Consider the following 26764-nt stretch of genomic DNA (forward strand, 5'->3'; position numbering starts at 1 on the left):
CTTTATTGGTGATTCTGTGAAGCTGCTAAAAGTTTCTAAGTAGTTAGACAAATAATTTCAGTGGTAGTAACAACATCTTATCTTTTTTCATGTATTGTAGGTGGGAATGAGATCCCGAAATCAGGGTGGTGAAAGTTCATCCAATGGGCATATCTCCTGCCCCAAGTCCTCTATCATCAGCAATGCTGATGATAAAAGTCTCTCAGAAGATGCAAAAAAGAAAAACAAATCAAACAGAAAGGAGGATGATGTCATGGCCTCAGGAACTGTCAAACGACACCTAAAATCATCTGGAGAAAGTGAACGAAAAAATAAGAAATCCTTGGAGTTATCCAAAGAAGACCTTATACAGCTACTCAGTATAATGGAAGGAGAGTTGCAGGTAGAGTCCAATTTTCTCAACTATTTGTCTCTAGTTCCTAAGCTATAAAATGAGAGACTGTGAATCTATCTCCCTCACTGGATTGTGAACTTCATGGGGAAAGGGGTTATATTTTTCTTGTTAATTTCTAAATCCCTGCTATAAGTTTGTACTGAATAAATATGTGTTGAATGAATGAATAAAGAATAGGTGCTGATTCCAACTTCAAGCTTCTCTAGAAGCAGAAAGTTTCTTCATGATATGATTTTGGTAATAATTTAACCCAGGCTCCTGTGCTTAGTAATCAGTGAGGTTATCTAATTTAGCCATTGGCTGTGGTTGAAAACCATAGAAAAGTCATGATTATTAGAGCACAGAGTTTAGATCAATGGTTACTTTTGCCTTCTTCTAAAAGGTAGAGTAAAAGGGACATAAAGAAGTAGAGGGAGAGACAAAGAGAGGGAAAAATACAGAAAAATACAGAATACAGAAAAAAAAAGCTTTGTTTAGAGCAGCCTTACTCTTTTTTTCATTTTTTCTTAACTTTCAGCTTTAATTTCCTATAAGTTGAGATGCACACAAATAAGCAGAGCATTGTATTGTGAAGATGTAATATTTTCACAAAGCATTTTCAAGTCTATTATCTCATTTGTTATCAACAAAAAATGTGGGTTGTGTCCAGATCTCATCTTAGGTTTCCTGAGTCTTGGTCCAGTGCTCTTTCCACTGCCATCCTCACCATCCTTCTGTAGCTTCCATGAACCAGGTCCCCCATTAAGTGTTTGTGTTTAGGGATCCAAGGGGGAGTTGGGATTCTTTTGAGTTTCTGAGCTCTGGACAATTGTGTTTCTGAAAGTGGGGGGAAAAATAACTTTTTTCTTTTTGGAAAAGAGTATGACTTAAGAGTGAAGTTGCTGTTTTCCTTTTTGTTTTTGTTAGGCTCTTAGCTTGCCTGAGCCTCGAGGGGAATGCTAACAATCACGTGAGATGAAACCTTTGTTTGGTGCTGTTAGCATCAGAAATATTATTTGCAATCTACCCTAACCTAGGGTGGGCTAGCCTGATCTGTTCTTGTTCTCATCTGTGTGTGCATACAGATAAGGAAACCCCTGGGGAAAAGAGAAATAGAAAACATACAAAACTCAAATTTTAAACAAATAAACATGATTGAGCTTACCATTTATGGGCTGAGAAAAATCACATTTGCATTTCACAGCAAAAGGTGAAATTTTCCAGAGTACCACCATTACTAGAAATAGCTTCACCACTCCCAGAAAGGTGGTTAATGTTTTGTCTATTAACATTTATTGTGTAAGGAGGCAGAATATATTAGTCTAACTTTTTAAGCTGCCCTCAGTTGACAGATACTAACCTGAGTGGAAGGTACACTGTTGTCATGGAAGTTTTCACAAAGCAAGGCCATCAGCTCCCTTCTCTCCAACCATGGTGGCTTGTATGAAGCCTGTGGCTCTTCCAGATTTTAATTTCTGTAGAAGGCTATTATATCATGGTGGACTCTGGAAGGTATTTAAGATTCATGTGACTTTTATACTCATGGTATTGCCAGATACAGTTTCAGAGCCAAGGCATGCAAAATATAAGGCCACATACCCAGAACATTAAGGAAAATAGCCAGAAGGTGCCAAAGACATGCATTTTGTTCTCCATTAAACTTTATAAATACTGGATACCTTACCTTACACAATAGGTATATTCCTGAGTAGCAATAAATAAGTAAGAAAGTATAAGATATTTGTGGAGGAGGCAGTGAAGGAAAAGAGAAATGAAGGACCTGGTATTTTAAGAAATTTCATGGTGAATTCATTTGCAAAGCAAATCATCCATCCACCCATTTATTTATAGGCACCCACATAAGTGTATGTACTTACAAATGCAGATTGTGTCATATTAGGTTTGTTTAAAATAAGAGTGTTCCTGTATTTGGAGCTGTAGATCTATGTTGTTGTAGCAGAAACCTGTCCTTTATTAGCATTCTCACGTGAGATGGTGTGTGTGCTGTAGCTAAGCGTGGGAGGCAGTTGCCTTTAGCAACTATGAGTGGGCTGGTGAAAATGTGGCAGCTGTGTGCCAGGTTTGCCAGACTAGAGATGTGAAAAAAAGCTATGTAAAGATCTAGTGCTGTGAAGAGAGGCAAGGCTATGCCTCGAGAGGTAAGGCCTGTATGCCATTTGGCTTGACATTTATGAACATTTAGTGACTTGTCTCCCAGACCTTCAGAGACCACTGATTACCTCCCTTTATGGGGTGGCTGTATGTGACTCAAATACCCTTCCTCTGGAGCTAGTGTTCCAAGGTTATATAAAATATTGGGGCCGACAAGCATCTTTGAGGTGTCTTAGCCACCTCCTTTATATTACAAATGTGAAATGACACTCCGATGAATTATGTGACTTTCCCAAGGTTGCACAGCAGTTTAGTTAACATTTGCTCTAGATCCAAATTCCCTGTCTCTCAGTTCAATGTCCCTCTCATTATATTATTTACACTTGGGGATGTTCAAGGGTAAGATCCAGGACCTTTGTATTTCTTCTTCATCTTGAGAATTTCTTTCAAGAAGACTCCCAGTGTGAACTCCAGGGCCAAAACCATTTTTTAGGTTAGAGAAATTGTGGAAAGTTTCTTTCACATCCAGGCGGTAGAAGTGTATGATCTGAGTCTTGAAGTTTGGTGTGATCTGGATAGTGAGAAACATGGTGGAGGGCAGGGGTGCCACATGGTCACAGGCTGGGCCCTGCACAACTTTGGGGGGCTTCATATTCACTACCCTATGAGGGTTGTGCCCTGGAGTTGTGCAGCAGCTTAGCCTTGGGGAGACTGGAACTGCTGGTTAAAAGAAGTAGGGTGACACAAAGAAAAAAGGGCTTGTAATATTGGAGAGATAGACTGAGATCAAGTCTGCCTGTAGGAGATGTACCGGGGAAATGACTTGGGGGACAAGGAGGAGATGGGAGTTCACTTGAACTTTCCATGTCAGTTTTCCCTTTCTCAGACTCGTTTTTGATCTCTCTTATTATCTCTACCTCCATATCCAGGGTTTTGGACATTATAAACAATTATGTGTTTTCTGGTACCAATGGCCTGCCACCTAAGGAATCTGTTGTGTGATCTATAGGAATTTGTTGAGCCAACATTAAAACAGCATGACCTTTATTGTTAGCATTGGCTCTTTGCAAAATCTGCAAATTTGCTGTTTTGCTTGCCAGTCCAAGTACAGAGTGAACTCTTGAAGTGCAACTTTAGAGGATATGTATTAGTCATGGAGTTGCCATTCTCAGGGATTTTTGCATTTTAAAGAGTCTTGTCTAGGAACTGGTGGTGTCATGACCTTTGTCTTAGAGAGGAACATCTTCCAGACCTTTCAAGCCACACCTTAGCCAATGCAAGCCTGTCATTTTAGCACAATGGCTGGCCAGCATTGCCTGCATGGAAGTAGCTGGGATGGTTTCCATTATGACTCTTCTGTCATTGACACTTACAATAACAAGAACTTTCTAATAAATTGGAACATTTTTACTCTCTGGGTGAAAAACTGGTTACATACTTCCCAGACTAAACTGAAAATAATGAAATAGTATACCCAGACTATCACTTGGGCACCATGATTAATTTTCCCTTGTATTTGTCCAAAAATAGCACTTTAAAGAAGCCAGTTGATTTGGCTGTACTAAACACAACAAAAGTTCAAAGGAAATGTTACTCACATCAAAAAGCCATAACACAGAAAACTTGGCAGAAGGCCATTCTTGTAAAATGATTCAAAAACAGTATACCAATTAATTCTTTTTCTTGATACAAAAAAATATTTAGCTATTTTGTATAGTAAATCCTCTTGATATATCCACTTGAATATATTTTAAAAAAATCAACCTCTAAAAAATTTTCATCATTTTTTCCCTTTGTCCTTATAGTTAGTTCTCTTTTACCTGTGCAAAAGGAGGCTCAGGGAAATCTAGCTAACACGACTAGATAATGCACCACCAGTCCATTTGGCTTTGGTGTTTGGCAGGCTGAGTCAGAGACAGGATCATCCACATGTTGAAAAATCTACCCTTGTCCCATGTAACTGGCAGAAGAAGATGTTATCTTTCAGATACTTACAAAATAGATGACATGACCCTGTGGATTACTAGAAGTTTCCTCTATTCTCTCCTTTTGCAGTTCCTAGCCATTTTCTTCTCTCTCTTTCTAAAAAAATATTCATCCATTTATTTGGTGGGGGGGGGGAGGGACATAGGGAGAGGGAGAGAGTCTCAAGCTGACTTCGCACTTTACCTCTCTACCACCTACTGTAGGTGAGCCTTCTACCTGCTCTCCTTTCTTACTAAGAGATTTCATTCATTCTTAGGGCATTAATTAATTAGTTCTAAATTGATTTTATAATATTTAAGAAACATTACTGTGCTAGAGTCTGAAGAATGCAAAGATGATGAATAATAATACTCATAGCTAAAATTTAATGAGGTCCTACTAGGTGCTAAGCATGGTTTTAGACACTGGGTACCTCAGCAGTCATGGTGAAAAAAAGAGCTCCTGACCTTGTAGGATAAATGAGAATATGCAAGAATGAATATTCTATTGGGTAGTTGCAATGCAAATTATGGGAGCACAAAGGAGGGAAAGATTATGAAAATCTCAGGAGATGAGGAAAAGCTTCACTAAAGAATTAGATCATGAATAATTGGTAGGTTTTGGACAAGTAGAAATGAGTGTAGGGACCAACACAGACAGATTCAAACATAGAGTGGGTGCGAAAGTATAGGTTATATTCATCAGTAAATAGTCTTGCTTCAGTGGAGAAGTATTTGGTGGAGATAAAACTACACCTGAATCTGATGTACAATATGATTACAGATAAGACATATGAATAAAAACAGTCAAAAGGAATGAGGATCCCAGGAGAGTGGAGTGATGCAGAAGCCAAGGGAGTCAAGATTGTCAAGAAGAGAGAGATTATGTCAGTCAAATCAGCAGGAAGCTTCAGTTGGATATGACTGAAGGGTGTTCTTTGGGTTTGTGGATCTGTAGGTTATGGGGAACATTTGCCAGAGCAGTTTCAGTGAGTTTAAACCTATTTTCAGTGGTTTGAGAAGTCAAGTTAAACAAACAGAATAACATGTTCTGTTGAAAATCTAGGAATTTAGAAAATCGTTTTTATTTTTATTTTTTGGTAAAAGTTAATTAGATTTTGGGTTTTTTTTTTTTTTTTTTGGATATAGTCAAAGAAGCCAAATTTCCCTTTTCTTTAGCATGACTATAAATTATTTTCCTGGCAGAGTAAACCCTTAGTGTATATTTGTTGACCTCCTGCTTTGAAAACACTATGTTGCTTTTTGCTACTTTTGGGCTTAAGTAAAACATGAGCTTATTGAAAAATAGAAGGTTAGAACAGTGTGAAGGCCAAGTCCAATGAGGGAATGTTGTAGATTCCAAAAGTTTTGGCAGTTAACCTTATTAGTGTTGACTTTGGGCCTCAGTTTATTCCCTGTCCGTACAATAGAAACACTTCCTACTTTCTAGGGTTGTTGTGATTACTACACTTAGCTAATATAGATGTTATTAGATGGATAACTGTGGATAAAAAAGTAGAAGAAAGACAGGATAGTAGCTAGCGGGAAACTCAGGTCAGTGGAAGGTTTTTATTATTTATATTTGTTTTTTAAAGATTTATTTGAGAGAGAGAGCATGTGCGCGCGTGCGTGTGCACAAGTGGGGGGAGGGGCACTGGGAGAGGGAGAGGGAGAAGCCTCAAGCAGACTCCCCACTGAGCACAGAGCCTAACATGGGGCTCGATCCCAGGACACTGAGATCATGACCTGAGCTGAAATCAAGAGTCAGATGCTCAAACAACTGAGATACCCCGGTGCCCCCCAGGTGGTGGCCTTAAGGATAATTATGTACATGCCATATCACTGCTGAGGGGAGCGTTAGAGGAAGGTGATTGTGGACAAATGGGAGCATTAATAAGTGAAGTTTAAGATTTCACCAGCAGAAGCCATGTGTCTGCAGTGCCACTGGTGTGTTCAGAAGCCTGCGTGTAAAGGGGGAGATAGATTTTACAGCACTGAATCTAGGGTTGCAGTTGTGTAAGTAGATGCAGTGGAAGAACAGAAGTGGAAGAAAGTCGGTGAGACAATACCCAGCAAGGAAGAGATATGGGGAGGGATGAGCAGGTCAGTGGGAGGCCAGGCATGAGAGGGCTGGAGGGACTTGAAGTTGGGCTATTTGCATCTAAGTTTTCTGTGTGGTGCAGTGTTAACTAATGTACAGGCCTGGGAGTGGAAGTGAAGGCAATCAGAATTCATGAGATCAAGGATTGGTAAAGTTAGGATAGTGGCGAAATCTCCCACAAGAATGTTGAAACCTCCCAGGCTGATGGCAGGATTTAGAGTGAAGAGCATGTCTGTATCACAATAAATATGAGAGCTGGGGGCTAGGATCTCAACACTTCATTGCTGCCAGCCTACTTTTTCTCAAGTGTTTCTCTGATCATGTCATTCTGTTGCTTAGGAATTTATGGGAGGCCTTGAGACCCTATCAGATTGATAGCTACATTGATCAGACTGGTCTGCAGAAGCTATTTCCTAACTGACTCCCTCTTAGCTATTGCTGTTCATTTTTTTTAAATTGTATTTTATTAGTTATGTTAATCACCATACATTACATCATTAGTTTTTGATGTAGTGTTCCATGGTTCATTTTTTACGTATAACACCCAGTGCTCCTTTTGCTGTTCATTTTTTATGTTCCTTAACATGACCGTTGTTATCCAATCAGGCAGTCTCTACATCCTTCCCTAACCTGACACACACTTGCACACGCAATCTCAAACACTATCCGCATCACAGTGTTTTTTTTTTTTTCTTCTTCTTATCTTTCTTTATATTTCTCCTGCCTTGAGAGTAATTACAAGACAAAAATTGGGGCTTTCTGGGAAGATTCAGGACATGTATTTGTCCTTGCTCCAAACTGTACTTCCCTCATGTACTGGTTAATATGTCTTTTCTCTTTTTTTATTAGAGACTTTATTTTTTAAGAGCAGTTTTAGGATGACAGCAAAATTGAGAGGAAGGTATAGAGTTTTCCCATAAACTTCCCTGCCCCCACACATGCATAGCCTCTCCTATTATCAACATCCCCCACCAGAGTGGTACATTTGTTACAATTATGAACCTACACTGACACATCATAATCGCCCAAAGTTTATAGTTTGCATTAGGGTTCACTCTTTTTTTTTATAAAGATTTTATTTATTTATTTGACAGAGAAAGAGTGAGCACAAACAAGGGGAGCAGCAGGCAGAGGGAGAGGGAGAAGCAGGCTCCCCACCGAGCAGGGAGCCCGATGTGGGGCTCGATCCCAGGACCCTGGGATCATGACCTGAACTGAAGGCAGACGCTTAATGACTGAGCCACCCAGGTGCCCCTAGGGTTCACTCTTGGTGTTGTACTTTATGAGTTTGGAAAATATATAGTGACATGTACCCACTGTTGTAATAGTACATAGAGTATTTTCACTGCCCTAAAAATCCTCTGGGTTCTGCCTATTCATTCCTCCTCCAAACCCCCCACCAATATTTCTTTTAGGGACCACTGAAGGCTTACTCTTCTGTGAAGACTTTTCTAAATAATTGCTCCCCAACACTTGTCTTTTTCCTGTCCTGAAATCCCACCTTGTTTTGGTATAAGTGTAAATCAGAGCATTCCATAAACACACATTCTATAAGTGTTTTATGTACTTACTTATCTCTGTTGTCTGAAACAACTTGAGGGAAGGGGTTGTGTCTTCTGCTTCTTTCACATGCCTCATTGTACCTAGAAAAGGGCTAGGCATATCACTGTTAGTGTATTGGTAACTGATGAGTAGTCTTGGAATGTTTTAATATCTATATGCCCTATGAGGCAGTCAAAAGATTAATTTTTTATTTTTATTTTTTAAGGTTCTATTTTATTTTATTTCATTTTTTAAAAGATTTTATTTATTTGAGAGAGAAAGACAGAGATAGCAAGAGAGAGCACAAGCATGGGGGAGAGAGAGAAGCCTGATGCGGGACTCGATCCCAGGACCCTGGGATCATGACCTGAGCCGAAGGCAGACGCTTAACCGACTGAGCCACCCAGACACCCATAAGATTAATTTTTTAATGTCTTTGAACTGTATAGAGAAAGTTGAAGTATCACAGTATACACAATGCTATTGAATTAACAGTAATGGTCCTGAATATTTACAATTAAAATCCCACTACAAAACTATGATTCTGCTTTTCTGTCATCGTTAGCAGGAGATGTCATAACTCCATTGGGGATGGTGATAATCAGTTCAGATGGAATTACCTGGTGCAACCAAGCACAATAGGCTTATCCTACAGGGGTACCATTTATCACTTCTTTCTTTAGAGATGGCTTTTCTTTTCCTAAGTGAGTTCCATTTGTCACATGGGAAGGCCTTCTGTGGAATCTCTGTACTTCTAAAGAATGAGGCTTTTAGTTACTCTGTATGGCTTTTTAAATTGATGACTCACCTGCACTTAATACACTCCATGTTTAGAATCTCAGGCTGAGGTCACCCTGAGTGAGGCTGCCCAGTGAAACCTCACACCACCAAAATGGTCAACATGCTGAGAATGGTATGTCTTTGCTAAGTTTAGGAGGCAGAAAGAGACAGGTTGCTTTCTGATTAAAATCAGGACCAGATCTGATTCTTTGTTGAATACGATGCTTCAGAATCTCATGTGTCCAGTAGCATTGTCAGTCTTTTGGCAAAGAGTATTGGTGTCTGATTTTCATTGTTCAGGCGGAATATTTTTAGTGCTCCTAATAGAATCAGAAAGTTGGTTTCTTTACAGTGAGAATAGTGTACTCATTGACACTATAGGGGAAAACCTTGGTTTTATTGAGATATAATAGAGAAAATGCCCCATAAATAAATCTATTTATTATTTTATCACACTCTAAACATGGGAAAATACTATATAGGTACTATGTAGAAGATGGCGATTTCCCCCCTACATGGCTGTAGTTTATATTTTTCTTAATGAAAACGATCTCTATTACTTTAGTGGGCAAAATTATACCTAAATATCCAATTTACTTATGTAAATATTTCCTAATTATTTGGACATGTGGTCTTATTACATGGAGACTTTTTAAAGTAAAATTAGAGCTTATACAGAAAACTATTATGAGAAATATATGTTAAATGGAGTAAGATTTGATGGATAATGAATTTGTGATTCTAGAAGGACTTCTAGGAGAGTTGTCAGGTAGAATACTGCCAGGGCAGAAGATCTTACCTCAGGGAGGGCTGAGATCTAGACCTGTGGTGTCCAAAGGAACTTTCTATAAAGAAGGAAATGTTCTCTATCTGTGCTGTCCTGTATGGTAGCCACTAGCCACATGTGGCTTGTAAACATTTGATATATGTCTAATATGGCTGAGGAAATGAATTTTAAATTATATTTAATAATAATTTAAATTTAAATAGCCACATGTGGCCAGTGGCTACTCTATCAACAGCACGGATATAGAGTAACAAACATGGCACTCATCTGAGGAGACTGTAGGGATACAGAATAAAAGAAAAAAGTCAAGTCCAAAGACAGACCCTTAGAAAACACCCTGCATTAAGGGTGGGGAGAGAGAACAGAACTGGCCAAAGAGGAGTAGAGGACATGGGTAAAGAGAAAGGAAGACAGATGAGCACCACGATGTACTGTGGATGCAATGGAGGAGAGACTCTCAGGAAGAAGACATTTATAGTTCTCAGTGTTGCTGAAAAGTTGGAGGATAAAAACTGAGAACAAGCCATTTATTGAGCTGGCATTTAAAAGGTACATTTTCAAAGGAACTGTAAGTGTTGATATCAGATTGCTGACGTCCAGGAGTGCTTGGGTAAACTTTACTCTTGAGAAGTTTGTGGATAGAGAATGATGGCAGGGCCGGATCTAAGGGAATAGTAAGGGGTAGGGAAGACTTTTGTTTAGTTTTGTTTTATTTTTGGAGGCAACACTTAAACGGGTTTGTCCATGTTAGAGACAGACTTTTCTCATAATCCCCATCCTATCCTTGTTCCCTTTGTTCCCCACAGATACTTTGATCTTCTATTTTACTTAGGACATTAAGGTCTTCTCAACCTCTCTCCATTCCAGAAATTTCCATTCCTTGCCTTCCATTTCTCCCCTTCCCCCTCACTAAGAGAGAAGTATCCTTTTTTTTATCAAGGCCAGTTCTGTTGACTTGATTCTTCCCCCTTCCCGGACTAAGTTGCACACTCTTTACCTTTCCCGCGCCCATCCCCAATCTCCCTCCCTCCTCTCCCCACTAGCTCTCCTGTGTTCTTTATCACCAGCTTGTAGGGGCTTGGAAACTTTCCACATAAAAGAACCAAGACTGATCAAAGCCCCTGGGGCTCTTTAGACAGGGAATTATTGTCAGCAAAGTCTCTGTCTCCCAGGGAATCTGGACATGGAATATTCAGGACCCCTTTTGAAAAATCTTCTGACTATATACCTATGCCCCTTCTCTCCCTCTGCCCTACCTATATTCTTACAGAGGTAAATTTATCTCCATCATTTTCTATATTGTTTGACTATTTTTAACAGAACTTCTCCAAATCTTTCTGTTTTTCAAGAACTATTTTATACTACAAATTCCTAGAGGACAGACTTTATCTAGGAAGCACTTGATAGGTGCTTTTTGGAAATTACTTTGTAGTTCCATTTGGTTAATATGAATTTTTTTTTATGAAGCCAAAAGTAGATTGCCATTTTAATTTTTTCTAAAAGTAGAGCGTGGTCTTCACCATAGTGACCAAGAGTGAGTATATTCCAAGGAAATGTCAGGTGACAGTGAAAATTTTGGCTTCGTTTTCTACCTGTCATGGCACTTTACTCCCTGCCTCAGTTTATGTAATTTCTTATTGGATATGTTAGGCCAATATTAGTGGCAGAACTCTCTCTCAACCGGGAATCAGATTGTACCCTACCCTGAAGACACTGTCATCATAATCTCTTTTTTGTTGGGTGAAATGATGAGATGTCTGGAATTTCCTTTAAAATAAGTTTCCAGCCTCTTCCCACCCCCCCCCCAAAAAGTATGTGAGGAGATAGCTAGGTGGTTCATTATACTCGTTTGTTCCCTTTGGTGTATGGGTAAAACTTTCCCATAACACAAAGTTAAAAAAAAAAAACAAATAAATGGCAAAAGAAAAATAATTGTGTCTATATTGCCCATGTGTCCTTCCTGTGCTGCCTACTCTAGAGCAGCATCTTCATTATTTTATTGAATGATCACAGTAGCCCTAAAAAGTTAGATGAGCAAATGGAAGCTTTGATGGTTTGAGTGAACTCTCCCAAGGATGCCCTAGTAGGATGTACTATGCCTTGCTGACTCCAAAGCCAGTGCCTTTCGTCTGCCAGAAAAATAATAGGCCGCTATTATTTTTGTAACTAAAATGGAAGAGCAAACTCACTGGCAAGAGAAAACTATCCCACAGATAAGGAGAAGAAGCATCTATTATTTGCCAACAGAACTTTTTCCATACAATGCAACAGATTTTGAAATTTACAACTTGGAATAATTTTTTTGTTCTCTAAATCATGAGTTGATGGTTCGGTTCTTTTTTAGTAGACTGCCTCATCTCCTCGCCTGCATCTTGCTTTCTTTTCATGCGCCTCAGTAGGATTATAACAAACTGAACCATAGAATCACTTGTAATGAGTCCAGTTGTGACTAATGCCAATGCCATTGCTTAATGGGGCTCTGAGATTGAGCCCTGCATGGGGAGCCTTCTTCTCCCTCTTCCTCTGCCCCTCCCCCTGCTTGTGCTCTCTCTGTCAAATGAATAAATAAAATCTTTATTTTTTTAAAAGATGTTTTTATTTATTCATTTGAGAGAGAGAGAGAGAGACGCAGAGAGAGCACACCCTGATGTAGGGCTCGATCCCAGGACTTGGAGATCATGGCCAGAGCTGAAGGCAGATGCCTAACCATCTGAGTCACCAGACGCCCCTAAATAAAATCTTTAAAAATAAAAAAAGGTGTATTTTTTTCTTTCTTTCTTATTTTTTTAAAGATTATTTATTTTAGAGAGAGAGAGAATGCAGGTGGGGGGAGGGACAGAAGGAGAGAAAATCCTCAAGCAAACTCCCTGCTGAGTGCAGAGCCGGACTTGGGGCTCAATCCCAGGACCCTGAGATTACCACCCGAGCCGCAATTAAGAGTCGGCTGCTCAACCCACTGAGCCACTCAGGCACCCCTAGGTTCATTTTTCTGATTTATACTGTTAAGCCACATAAAACATTTTTATAGTTATTAAATGTTTTTTTTTAAGATTTTATTTATTTATTTGAGAGAGAGAGAGAGAGCACAAGCCAGGGGGAGCAGCAGAGGGAGAAGCAGATTCCCTGCTGAGCAGGGAGCCCAATGTGGGGCTTGATCCCAGGACGCTGGGATCATGACCTGAACTGAAGGCAGAAGCTTAGCGGACTGAGCCACCCAGGCACCTCTTATTAAATGTTTTTAAGAGTAAAATGCAGAATTACATATCTAGACCATGGTGAATTTGAATTGATGGTGTCCAAATTACTGAGATGTTTCTGTACAAGCACTACTTATAACTGCTAGCAACTTGACATTGTTTACAAATTCCCAGGCTAGCCTTTACCTCTTTTTAATTCCCTTCTCTCTTTTGAGCAGTTCCAGACACACTCCTGAAAGTCACTGGGCAAAGACTTAGTAGATAAAGAATGGTCCTTTTTTCGGCACTGCCTCATGATCTTCCCTTGTTTCGGTCCCAGTGATCCTCAGGAGACCTTTCCATGTACAGTGGTAATGAAGGGTTTGTTCTGAACCTCTTGTGACCTGTGGCATCCTCGGGTTTGCCAGGTGGGGTTAAGAGTGCAGGCACAATGTGGAATATTTTTCTTTGCAAAGCTAATTGGCCCAGGTGGGATTTGAAATCTGACTTCATAAGCATCATGTCAACCAGTCATAGACTAACCTCGAAACACACAACAGGCTCAGAGAGACTCATATCATAGAGCTGTCAACAGAAAAATATGTCTGTATTTAAAAGAGAAAGCAGGGTGCTGATGAAAAATTTTGAAATCATTTCCCTGTGATATTAATGCATAATTGAGAGAAAGGGTATAAACTGATTCAAGAAGCACATTGTCCCTTGGTTTTTCAATTAACATGTAATCCTACCTGTGGGCACCGGCTGGTGCTTCGACAATTTATAAGTTTGTATTGGCAGGAAAGAACTTTTATCGACTTTTCCAAACAGCAGTCATTAGTCTCTAACAAGACTTACTCCCACGTTAAACATTTCCTGATTGAGGGTCTGAAAGGAAACAAGAAACAATGTGCACAAATTTTAGCAAACTCTGCTCTACCCCCGCCTTTTTAAAGTTGTAATAATAAAAGCACATTTGCAAGTTCATGGCTTTGTGGGGAATAGCTAATTTGTGAGGAAAACCAGCAATAAACCAAGGGTTTGGATGTTCCTAAGCAAATGTTAAAAATGGTCTGATGGAGGGGCGCCTGAGTGGCTCAGTCGGTTAAGCATCTGCCTTCAGCTCAGGTCATGGTCCCAGGGTCCTGGGATCGAGCCCCGCATCGGGCTCCCAGCTCTGTGGGAAGCCTGCTTCTCCCTCTCCCGCTTCCCCGCTTGTGTTCCCTCTCTCTCTGTGTCTCTCTGTCGAATGAATAAATACAATCTAAAAAAAAAAAAAATGGTTTGATGGACTCAAAACCAAACTTGTACCAATGAAAGTGAATGTCCCTTGAACTGTGGTGTTACTGTTTTTGAATGTTAAATGGATCTGCCCTGAGATGGTATATTATAGTACCTGCCATCTTAAACTAGTGAAAAAAATTGTATATATGATACAAATAGATATATATGTAATATATATGTATGTGTGTGTGTATTTCGCTGTATATATACTTTTTGTAATTAACAATTTTTTTTCTTAACCTCAAAGCAATGAGGAAGGTGAACTACGTTCTGAAGCAATCAATATGCACGTCTTTTTTTTTTTTCTTTAATGGAATGTAAGTCCCTGGCTTTGTGTTTACAAAGGACAGTCATTTGAGTGCACTGTTGCATACAGAGCTTGAGCCCTGAGCATTTGTTTTCTTTGCAATATCCGACACAACTCGTTTATAGGTGATTGCAGCGTAACACGTCAGCTTGAAGTGCCAGGTATGCTGACTGCAAAATACCTGGACAAAGACCTCTCCTGAAAAAAAAAGAAAAAAAACTTCTGACTGAGAGACACTTCTGGGGGTCACTGAAGAGTTGTACACAGGAAACTGTGAACATTGCACTTCCTTTCTTTCTATCTAGAGCTATAATTGCTTAAGTGGGAAGGGATAGAGGGGAGGGCTATTTCCCTTCTTCACCTGTGAGCCAAGATGCAGGTGGCTGCAAGATCCCATCTCCCCCTGAGTCTCACTGTCTCATGCAATGATCCTCACAGATATCACACTGTTGCCTACCTGCAGCAAACACTGGAGTAACAGTCTGGTCATTCCCATTGATTATCTACCGCCGCATGGTAGCTGATGCAAGTGACAAGGGAATCCTTGACAGGCGATTATTGAATGACGGCTAGGTAGTGGGAGGAATGCGAGGGAAAAGAATAAGCCACAGGGTCCCCGACCTCACGTAGCTGGAGAGACGGGATCTCCACCATCTTTGCTTCACTTCGGGAGTCCTCACGACTTTTCACATGGTTTATTGCCATAGCCCCCTAACCGATACTGCCTTCCTGTGGTCTTGTCACCCACCATTCTCCGTATCACAGCCAGAGTCTGCTTTTTAAAATGCAAACCAATCGCGTCTTTCCTCGGCTTCAAATACTCAGAGGCTCCCTATGGCTCTGAGAGGCTTTCACGGACTGGCAGCCGCTCACCACTCCAGCCTCGTCTTTCCCTGCAGTCCCTCCATCTGTGATCCTGCCCTACCGACATGTCCGCAGTCCCGTGAACATTTCCTGTGTTAAAATAGTGTCGACAGCCTCTTCTTCCTGGGGACTCTTCTGTTTCATTATGTATTATGCAAATGATTTGAAAGAAAAAGGTACTAATATTTCACATGTTCCAGGTTGGCTGATGGGAGCAGTGCATTGATTTTGTTTATTGATTTTTGTCCTACTTTACTTTTAATGTTGTTTCCACATCCAGTGAAGGTCATTAGGCAAGGAAACCACTGCTCCATACAAATACCTACTGTTAGGCTAATGCTTAAAAGCTTATTCCATTACTCATTGTAACTTGCGCACATGTTTTTTTCAAGGACTTTATGGGAGAGGACTTCCGTTCTGTCCAGGTGTTCAGAGATTTTTATATTTTGATAGAGTGTCATTCTTGTATCTCTTCCAAGGTGGTAGAGTCTTATTGTAATTACACGTTCAGGAATCATGTTGTAATTATAAGACAAGACAAGTGTATGGATGGAGTCATGTTCTGATTTAGTAAATCCAAAAAACAGGTCAAACATAAAATGCTTCTAGGGCTAAAGTTTATATACTTAAAAAATTTTACATTAAAAATATTTTGTGTGGGATTTAAAACAATTTTATAATATTTCCTTTTTGTTGAGGTATAATTTAATTTCAGGTATACACCATAATGATTTGAGATTCATATATATTGTAAAACAATGATCACAGTAAGTCTAGTTAACTTAAAAATATTTTATTTAAGAATTTGGATAATCTTTTTAAAGATTTTTAAAAATTTATTTGAGAGAGAGAGCGCACAAGCAGGGGGGAAGGGAAGAGGGAGAATCAGACTCCCCACTGAGCAAGGAGCCTGATGTGGGGCTTGATCCCAGGACCCAGAGATCATGACCTGAGCCAAAGGCAGACGCTTAACTGACTGAGCCATGTAGGTGCCCCAAGAAATTTGAATAACTGATTCACATTTATGGTTGAAGAACTTTAAAAAAGGCATAAAGTATGCAAGTATGTATATTTTCTTTTGTTTTTTACACAAACAGAACATATTATGTACACTTTTCTGCAATTGGCCCTTTTCAGACATCATATATGCCTCAGAAATCATTCCCTATTAGAACATACAGAGATTTTACATTCGTTTTTTTTGTTTTAAAGATTTTATTTATTTGACAGAGAGAGACACAGCGAGAGAGGGAACACAAGCAAGGGGAGTGGGAGAGGGAGAGTGAGAAGCAGGCTTCCCGCCGAGCAGGGAGCCCGATGCGGGGCTCGATCCCAGAACCCTGGGATCATGACCCGAGCTGAAGGCAGACGCTTAACGACTGAGCCACCCAGGCGCCCCGATTTTACATTCTTTTTAATGCCTGTGGAGGGTATGGTAGTTGGGTGTACCTTAGTGCAGTCCCTTGTTGATGGGTATTTAAACTGTACCCTGTCTTTTGTTTTCACAATCAATGCTGCATGGATACATTATACACTGCTGAGTTTGTGGTAGATTTTGTTAAATTGCCTAGGTCTGTTTTCTCACACTTTTGCCAACACAGTATATTATCATTTCGCCAGTCTGGTGTTTTAATTCCTTTGACAATACAGTAGGTGAAATGGGTATCTCCTTGTACTTTTAAATTACATTTCTCTTCTGATTGAGGTTGAGTATCTTTTCAAGTGTTTTTAGAGATATTTGTATTTCTTTTTCTGTGATTAGACTGTTTCTATCCTTTGCCTGTTTTAGCTATTATATCATTGGTCTTATATTCATATAGTAGAGAAATCAGTTTTTTGTCTGTGATATGAGCTATAAGTGAAATATTTTTTCCATCTCATTATTTTTATTTTGACTTTACTTTTGGTATTTCTTGCTATGCAGAATTGCAGAATTTCTTTCTTTTTTTTTTGGATTTTGCTCCTTCCAAGTTTAAAAAAAAATTTTTTTTTATTAACATATAATGTATTATTTGTTTCAGGGGTATAGGTCTGTGATTCATCAGTCTTACACAATTCACAGCGCTCACCATAGTAATACCCTCCCCAATGTCCTTCACCCAGCCACCGCATCCCTCCCACCCCCCCTCCACTCCAGCAACCCTCAGTCTGTTTCCTGAGATTAAGAGTCTCTTACAGTTTGTCTCCCTCTCTGGTTTTGTCTTGTTTCATTTTTCCCTCCCTTGCCCTATGATCCTCTGTCTTGTTTCTCAAATTCCTCATATCAGTGAGATCATATGATACTTGTCCTTCTCTGATTGAATTATTTTGCTTAGCATAATACCCTCTAGTTCCATCCATGTCGTTGCAAATGGCAAGATTTCATTTTTTGATGGCTGCATAATATTCCATTGTATATATACGCCACATCTTCTTTATCCATTCATCTGTTGATGGACATCTTGGCTCTTTCCATAGTTTGGCTATTGTGGACATTGCTGCTATAAACATTGGGGTGCACATGCCCCTTCGGATCACTACATTTGTATCTTTGGGGTAAATACCCAGTAGTGCACTTGGTGGGTCATAGGGTAGCTCTATTTTCAACTTTTTGAGGAACCTCCATACTGTTTTCCAGAGTGGCTGCACCAGCTTGCATTCCCACCAACAGTGTAGGAGGGTTCCCCTCTCTCCGCTATGCAGAATTTCTTATTACTATTATTAGTCAGACATCAATCTTTTCTTTTATGGCTTCTGATTCGGGTCAAATTTAGAAAGCCTTTCCCATTTCTAGACTATGAAAATTTCCCTTCAAATTTTCTTCTAGTTCTTTTTTTTTTTTTCCCTTCCAGTTTTCCCATTATTTTACCTATCTAGAATTCATCTTTGTTTAAGGCGAGTCATTTTGCTTTTTTTTGTAGATGGCTGTTGTATCCATTGGGGTCCAGACAGGAACACAGAAACCACTCTAGATATTTCAAACAGAAAGGAATTAATAAAGGGATTTGGTAATACAGATACTAAAAAATGCAAAGAGTACAAAGAGAATGCTGAGGTAACCAGAGACAATAACTGCCTGCCTCTAGAGCTGGGGAAACAAAGGCAAGAGGTAGAATCACTAGATCTTGGAATTCAGAGGAGGGACCTCTCTGAGGAGAGAGAGCTGGATGGGCTGGTTCTGGAAGGTCTGAAGAAGCTGGGACTGGAACACTGTCAGAGAAACAGGACAAAACAGAAAGGCACTCTTTATTCTCCCCTTCCCACCTTTTAATATCCCTCCAGTGACTCCTATTGGCAGAGCCCAATAGGAAGCAGCAAGTGCAGGAGTCTAGGAAATACAATTTGCAGAGTTCTAGACTCAGCATCACAGAGTAGAATAAAGATAAACGATTCTACAATGAGAAATAATAGGTAAATAGGCATTAATTGATTTTTCACTTTTTCCCCCTGTGATTTGAAATGTTACTTTTATTCTATAATATAATATTTAAATCTATTTCTGAGTTATGGTTCAGTACATAGATTTCTCTGCCTATTTCATGTGCTTGTACCACACTTCTAATTACTTTAGCACTATAATATGTTTTCATGTGTGGAAGGACCTCTTCTCTCTCATTACACTGTTTCTGAGTTTCCCCAGCTATTCTTATTTAAAAGAAATGGTTTTATAATCAGAGGATCTTTAAAGGAATTTAAAAATCAGGTTGTGGTTTTCTTTTTTTTTTTTAAGATATTTGTTTTCTTTTGGATATTTTTCATTGTTCATGGTAATCAGAATCTCTATATATTAGGTACTTAACAAATATTTGCAGAACAACTATCTAACATTTAAAAATGTCATTATGTCTTTTTTTAAAATTCCACTCCTATGAACTCTAACACAGTTTTAGTTTTAGTTGTCTTGATAATGATTGAGTATATAGAGGAAATGCAGAGATCTTTTCCTTTGTCAGCAGTTATTTACTTCTTTGCTTCTGAGTTGATGTGAACCACCAGAAACAGGCACCTAACTAACAAGCTTTATCCAAACTAGACTTGATGGTGGCTTGGACTAGCATGTAACTGAAAAGTGCTCAGATTCTGTACAAATTTTGTAGGAGAACAGATAGTATTTGATGGCAGGTTGAGCGTGGGTTATGTGAGAAAGAGATTATCTAAGGCTGTCTCCAAAGTTCTTTGGCCCAGCAAATGGAGAACAGAGGTTGTCATTTACTGAGATGAGGAAGGCTGTAGGTGAAGCAGAGTAGACAGGTGGAGACCAGCAATGAAGTTTTGCACATGTCATTTTTGAGATGCTGTTAGACATTCAAGTACAGAGAGTTATCCAGTAGGCATTTGGATATGAGTCTGGAGTTCAGGGCAAAGTCTGGGCTGGAGTTATCAATTTGGGAGTCACCTGTGTATAGATGGTATTTAATTCCATGAAACTGGGTGAAATCATGAAGAAAGTAAATTTAGAAAAGATAAGAGTCCAAGGACTGAGCCCCAGGGAATTCTCTCACTCAGAGGTCAGGAAAGTGAGGAGGAATCAGCAAAGGAGAATGAGAATGAGCAACTAGAGAGGTAGGAGGGAAATTAGCAAAGTAGGGGTTTTGGAGTCAAAGTGAAGAATTTTTCAAGGTGGGGAAAGATCAAAAGCATCAGATGCTGCTGATGGATCAGAGAAAATGAGGAATGAGAATTGACCCCTGCATTTAGCAACAGGGAAGTCATGGTTTGCTTTGATAAGAGAGGTTTAAGGGGAGTGATAAGAGCAGAAACCTGAGTGGAGTGGGTTTTACTCGCAGTACCTAAATACCCAAAGTTCCAAGTGCCTCCACTTTAGCAGCTGCAATATCAGAAGTACATGATTATTTTCTTTATTTATGGCTTTGGTGAGTTCCTAGGAGCTGTGGCTAGAAAAAACAAGGCCAGGCATGTCAGGAAGAGATGCTTCAGATGGTTTTGCTGTGGTTAAGTCATCTTGGGATGTGAGCCTTCAGAACTGATCTCCATGAATATGACACCATCTGTGAGGTGACCACTAGAACTTCAGCTGGAGTGAAACCATGTCATTGCAGCTCCATGGTGTCTGGCTGAATTAGCTCTTGGGGTTAAGCATGTGTGAAGAATGGCTTCAGAAAGAGGGCATTCAGACTACTTGCTTGTTGGCCTTGAGGTCATGGAGAAATTGGAAGGAAATTTAGGGATATTCTCATAATATTATTTAAAACTGGCCACGGCTGAACATGAAATAATGAGTTCAGCCTTGAGAAATCTGGCAGCACTGGTTGTCTGATTTCATCCACCTGCCTCTTCTGTTTAGTCATCTCTGCCATGCTTTCATCTGACCAATGGCTTGTGGATGATGAAGCATGGTAATGACAGCTCAGTTAAGGTTCCTAACCACAAAAACTCAGTAGAGGTCAATGCATGTCAATTGTCTGAAACAACAAGGTTTGGCAACTTGGTACTTACAAAAAAGCAGCAGGAGTTTGAAACAAACTAGGGGGACCATGAACCGTTTTAACTCTGTCATCATCAAGAAAATTCTTTCCCTGAAAGTTCCCAGCTATTACAATGAATCTTGGCCAATTGTTCTTGGTCATTTATTGTAAAAAAGCTGATGCATTGAGAATATTATACAAGCGAGTAAGGCATAGATTTTTAAACATCAGACTCAATGTCAGGTTGTCAGATAAAGCTCAGGCTTAGGCTTAGGAATGAAAAGAAAAATTCCCAAGAGGGGGACTGCAAGTCATAAGACCATGATATGTAACATGTTTAACCAGAGTGCTCCCAACTTTGAATGACAAGTGGTTATTGGGAGTAGTTGTTGATAAGCTTATAACAAAATTAACTTTTTTCTAACATTTACCCTCAGGAAGACTATAAGAAAATTGGTTGACTATGAGAACTGCACATGGGAAGAAAGTATGCTATAAATAATACTTTACATGTGCACTGACCTGAAAATTAAGGTAAAAATATTGAATCAACTGTTCTGAGCTCAGCAACCAAATTCGTATTGCTAATGGACAAATAATGTATTTGAATATAAAATCAATTTCAGTGAAATATCAATTACTTTTTTAGGGCATTGATTTTATAGCAAGCCACGATTCCTTCAAGTGTGCTCGGTGACATTCAAATGCTTATTTTATTTTATTTTTTAATTTTTTTTATTTTTTTAAAGATTTTATTTATTTATTTGAGAGAGAGAGAACGAGAGACAGAGAGTATGAGAGGGAGGAGGGTCAGAGGGAGAAGCAGACTCCCCGCCGAGCAGGGAGCCCGATGTGGGACTTGATCCCGGGACTCCAGGACCATGACCTGAGCCGAAGGCAGTCGCTTAACCAACTGAGCCACCCAGGCGCCCTCAAATGCTTATTTTAAAAAATGACCTCTCAAAAAAATTGCTTATTTCACATTTTTTAAACAAATTAACTAGCCTATGGATTAATTCTTACTTGAGATTGTTGCAATGTATTTACTAGTGCTTTAGTATGATGGAGGGATCCCTGGTCTGAGAATCAGGAGACCTGGGTTCTAATATATAATCAACAACCAATTAGTTGTACCCCTTGGGGAAATCACTGGCTTCTCTGAACCTGTTTCCTTAGCTATAAATCATAGGGTTAAGTTCTTTCCTACTCTAAAGTCCTATGATTCTATGAATCAAAAGTCCTGCTATGGCTTGGAGTCATTTAGGTTGGTCAAAAACCTGGAATTAAAATTACTCATTCCTTATGACTTCCCTATGCTATCCCATGCTCTAGAACTTTCCTCCCATCCTTCCTTCCAAAAGGTTCTGGATGAACAATTAGTTTTAGGAATCACCTTCCCAAATCTCATTCCTACTTTAGTATAAAGTCATGCAAGCATGGGATTATATCCTATTCATGTGGGATCCATCACAACAACTAGCAGAATAGCAACTTTACACATGAATAAATGAAGAAATAGACGGAAGAAGAAAGGGAGGAGAGTGGGAAGAAGGAGGGAGATAACTAACTGCTCCGTCCATGGTGTATGCTGATGGTTGTGGAAAGAGAAGTGGTAGGCAGGCTCTTCAACTTTCAACTAAAGAAGGGAGGAAGACAAATCAAAGAGATATTCAAACAAATTCAACACAGAATTCTAGTCTAACACAATTATCTTTCACTTGGATTTTTTTACTTGGTATTAGAATTTGATCTAAACTTTAGGGGCACCTGGGTGGCTCAGTCGTTAAGCGTCTGCCTTTGGCTCAGGTCATGGTCCCGGGGTCCTGGGATCGAGCCCCGCATCCGGCTCCCTGCTCCGCAGGAAGTCTGCTTCTCCCTCTCCCACTCCCCCTGCTTGTGTTCCCTCTCTCTCTGTGTCTCTCTCTGTCAAATAAATAAAATCTTAAAAAAAAAAAAAAGAATTTGATCTAAACTTTGGGTTAGAGATTCAAGTAAGAAGAATTGAGCAAAGTGAAAAAAAAAAACTCAACTGAGAAATAGATATGTGAAAAGAGAAGAGACTCAAAGAATTTATTGATTTGAAAAACAAATACGCAACCCATATCTGTTAGTTCTGGTGAAATGAGTATTATTGGCATCAGTAGAATTTCATCCTTCTTGAGCTTTCCATTGTATTTGAATAAAAAATAAAGTGGTACATATTTGAGAGATTCTATATTGATATATATCTATGGAAAATTCATAAAGTATCATATTAAGATTACCAGCTCCAGATTTAGACTGTACATTTGTGTTCTGACACAACCACTTGTTAGTTGTGTGACTTTGGGCAGTCACTGAACTTCTTTGTACCTGCCTCAGATACCTCATCTACAAAATGATGATAATAATAGTACCTGGGGTGTCTGGGTGGCTCAGTCAGTTAAGCCTCTGACTCTTGGTTTTGGCTCAGGTCATGATCTCATGGTTTGTGGGATTGAGCCCTGCATGGGGCTCCACGCTCAGTGGAAAGTCTGCTTGAGATTCTTGCCCTCTATCCCTTTCCCACTTGCGTGATCTCTCTCTCTCTCTCTAAAATAAATCAATAAATCTTAAAAAAATAATAGTACCTATCTGATAAGGTTATTGTGAGGTTAAAATGAGATAATATTTGGAAAGCACTTTGCACATTTCCTGGCATATAGTAAATGCTCAGTAATATTAGGGAGAAAAAGAGATGGGAAGAGAGGTAGAGACAATGTGTGTGTGTGTTGACATCTGTATTTATAAAGACAGTTCTAAAAAGATCCACTTCAAATTATTAATAAAATTAGGTCTGGGGAGTGGAATTTGAGAGCATGTGGCATATACCTTCACTTTTTCTTTAATGTTGATTCTGTAATGTTGATCTTTTTTATGATCAACTATTACATTATAATTTTAAATCCTTAACAATTTCAATAGTGGATCCAAAGAAATAATTTGCCAAGCTAAATTAATCTAGAGAGAATACAATTTAAACTAGTTTCTGCAGAATCAAAGCAGCAGAATAGACCATAAATAACAATTCCTTTGTGGAGGGCAATATTAATATGCACATTCAAATCTATGGTCTTAGGATATTGCTATTTCCACCAGAGTTGAGAAAGTTGAGAGATTTCTTGGATATTACCTTATCACTCACCTGAAAAGCAGGGCCAATTCCATCAAAGCCCCTCCACTACTTTATGACATCTACAGTGTTGATCATTCCCCACCAAGCCCCAGTTTTTAAGAGACAAGTAATAGCTCATTTACATAATCTTGAAACCCAGCAGAGTGGAGAGTGATATTTTCTGATGAACTTACTAATTTGCTTTAGATCTATATAAAGATATGGATGAAAACTCTCAAAATATTTGGTCACCATTCTGGTAATTTCTTATATCTTGTAAAGTTTACATAAATCGATGTTTTAGGCTGTTGCAGGTGGTAAACAATCTTTTCACCTTGTGGCTAATTCAACATGGTTAGCTTTGGTTGAGATCTCATTTTTCTGGCTGCAGATTCACAAGATCCTGCAAAGAGTCTATTCAGTAATTGTGATGCATTCCTGTAGCATTTAAGACTAAGCCCTAAAAGCTTTGCTTTGTATACTTGATCTGTAGCGACATTTAGATTTTGCTGCCCATTGAACCGAAGGTCTTCCTTGTGAAATCATAGAATAGTGCCCCAGTTCACTTTCTGTTACTTGATATCACTGAACAAAAATACCATTATCAGTGTCTGAGAAAAGAAAAAAAGATATGGTACCCTGTCTCTTTAAAAGTTTAAGAATAGCAAGCACAGTAGAGTTAATTCTGTGGGGGGCTGTGCCTTGAGAATTTTCTGGCCCAGAATCAAGCTACAGATAATTAATTATGTCAGTGAAAAGCTCTGATGGCCTGCTCTCTTCAGAGAAAAGTGACATCATCCTTAGAATTCTCTGGCAATAAAGAAGAACAAAGCTGTGAGTGCAGGAAATAACAGACAGATGTCCATGAGTGCATATTTTATCTACTTCAAAGTGCATTGCAAGAAGTCGTGCTCTAGAGCTGTCTCCCAGCAGCAGTGGCTTGGCAAGGGGTCTTGGAGAGTTAGAGAAGTACGTTTACAGGATTGGGTTCACTGCCTCACGTGCTCTGGCCTGAAGAAAGAAGTGTGGCATTTTTAGGGAAGTTACTCAAAAGATGATAGTGCTCAAAAAATGTTGGCAAGATCATGGCAAGGCAATCAAGTTATGTAGTGTGGGGAAACTGGACCAGATGGTGGCGGCACCGTTTGTGGATAAATGTTAGGACAGGAAACATTACCCACAGAGTTTAATTCCAGGGCCTTCCTTTGCTTTGTGCTTATATTGTATTTGCATATGCAACTTGTAATGGAGAGAATAAATATCTTGGAATCAGATAACTCTGTTTCTTATGAATCCTATGACCTTGGGCAAACCATTTAATTTTTTGAGCCTTATTTTAATCACCTGGAGAATGGAATTAAGAGAAATAATACCCCTGAAAAGAATTTTATCCACACCAGGGTGCAATGTAAGTATTGGTTGTTACTAAATTCAACTCTGTCCTTCCCTGAAAAATATGTTAGTTTCATATTATGTACATAGAGCCAAATGTATTAGCTGGAATAGATGTTTACTTACATAAACAATATTAGGCATGATATAAAGATCATTGTTTCAAAATTTCAAATAACCAGAGGACCAGAAATTCTACTATAAATTTATTCCTCTGAGTTGAAATGACCTATTTCAGAACTTTCTTTAATTTTTTTTAAATCTAATATCAAAGTAAAACCAGTTCAATATAGATCATTTAGAACATGCATTCTCAGTAAGGGTGCTATTATTCCCAACAAGGTGAAAACTGATTCTTAGAGTGGCAAAGAAATTTTAGATGCTACAATGGTTTCTGATCCTCAAAAAGACCACAGTACGTACATAACAGATTTACAATCTATCTGTGGTATTGAAATTTTATAAGCGTGGTAATTACAAAAAATAATCTAAAAAATCTCATTAGGAGAACAAGTGAAATAATTTTGAGAAACACTTATTTAGAATTATGAAAAGTTACAAAGAAAAATATCAATCACCCATAATTCTACCAGCTTAAAAGAATAATTGTGAATATTTGGGTAATTTTGTTCACATGTATTTTTTACATAATTGCAAGCACAGTGTATATGCAAATTTGAAATCATATTTGTTATAAGCATTTCTCACATCATTCAACATCCCTTGAAATATACTTTTTAAAGTCTGTAAAATGTTTTATTGTATGAATATAGATAGTAGAATATAATACTACTCTAATATTTCTGTATTGCACATTTAGGCTGTTTCCAATATTTTTACAGTTATAAAAAACATTGTAATGAACATATTTATGCACAATCTTTGTCCTAACAAAAAGCCTTAGTTAGGGTTTTTCTCACTGACATATTTGAATGCTTTATAACTGAGGATAGTTACCCTGTATTTGTTGTAGTTATTACATATATTTCCTTTTTTTGCCATTTAATTGGCTATGATTTTTTTTTCACACGTAGAATCTCCTATCCTTTTCCTTGTCATTTCAGAGAAAGTCTTCACTTTGTACAGAAGCAGATAACTACCTATGTATATTCATTCATTCATTCATTCGTCTTTGAACAGAAAAACACATGAAACAAGGTCATATATTAATTGATTGTTGAAAACCCCGTGATGAGGGGCTTGTAGGAGCCTAACTGTATTTCCCCTAGGAGCAATGATTCAGTGTAACTTCCAGAAAATAACTACTGTTGGTAATGAGCATCCCCTATAGTTCATTTCTCTTTTTCCTTGTATACAAGAAGGAACCTGAATCAGGGAGAGATTTTATAGGGATTTCATGAACATAATGAGAGTAATAAGCCAGTATCTTTTGGAATCTAAACTTTCTCTAGTGAAAGAGAAAAGGTCAATTTTAAAAAAGCTGTTCTGTTCTCAAAGGAGAAAATGCACATGCTTAGAAAAGGGGAAACACAGGAAACTGCTGTTGGACAAGTAGAGTACATATACATACAATACACACACACATG

General features: G+C 38.8%; 1 protein-coding gene across 7 annotated transcripts in view; it reads left to right on the forward strand.

Annotated features, from left to right (window-relative positions):
- The window catches only part of FILIP1 (filamin A interacting protein 1), a 277664-nt gene that overhangs the window by 166114 nt on the left and 84786 nt on the right, over positions 1 to 26764 (forward strand). For all 7 annotated transcript variants that reach the window (XM_032409436.1, XM_032409437.1, XM_032409435.1 and 4 more), the window contains one exon: positions 101 to 382. In XM_032409436.1, the coding sequence (XP_032265327.1) occupies positions 101 to 382 (282 nt within the window). The remainder of the gene's footprint in view (positions 1 to 100; positions 383 to 26764) is intronic.

Source organism: Phoca vitulina, unplaced genomic scaffold (genome assembly GCF_004348235.1).
Source record: "Phoca vitulina isolate PV1807 unplaced genomic scaffold, GSC_HSeal_1.0 scaffold11, whole genome shotgun sequence".
NCBI classification, from domain to species: Eukaryota; Metazoa; Chordata; class Mammalia; order Carnivora; family Phocidae; genus Phoca; species Phoca vitulina.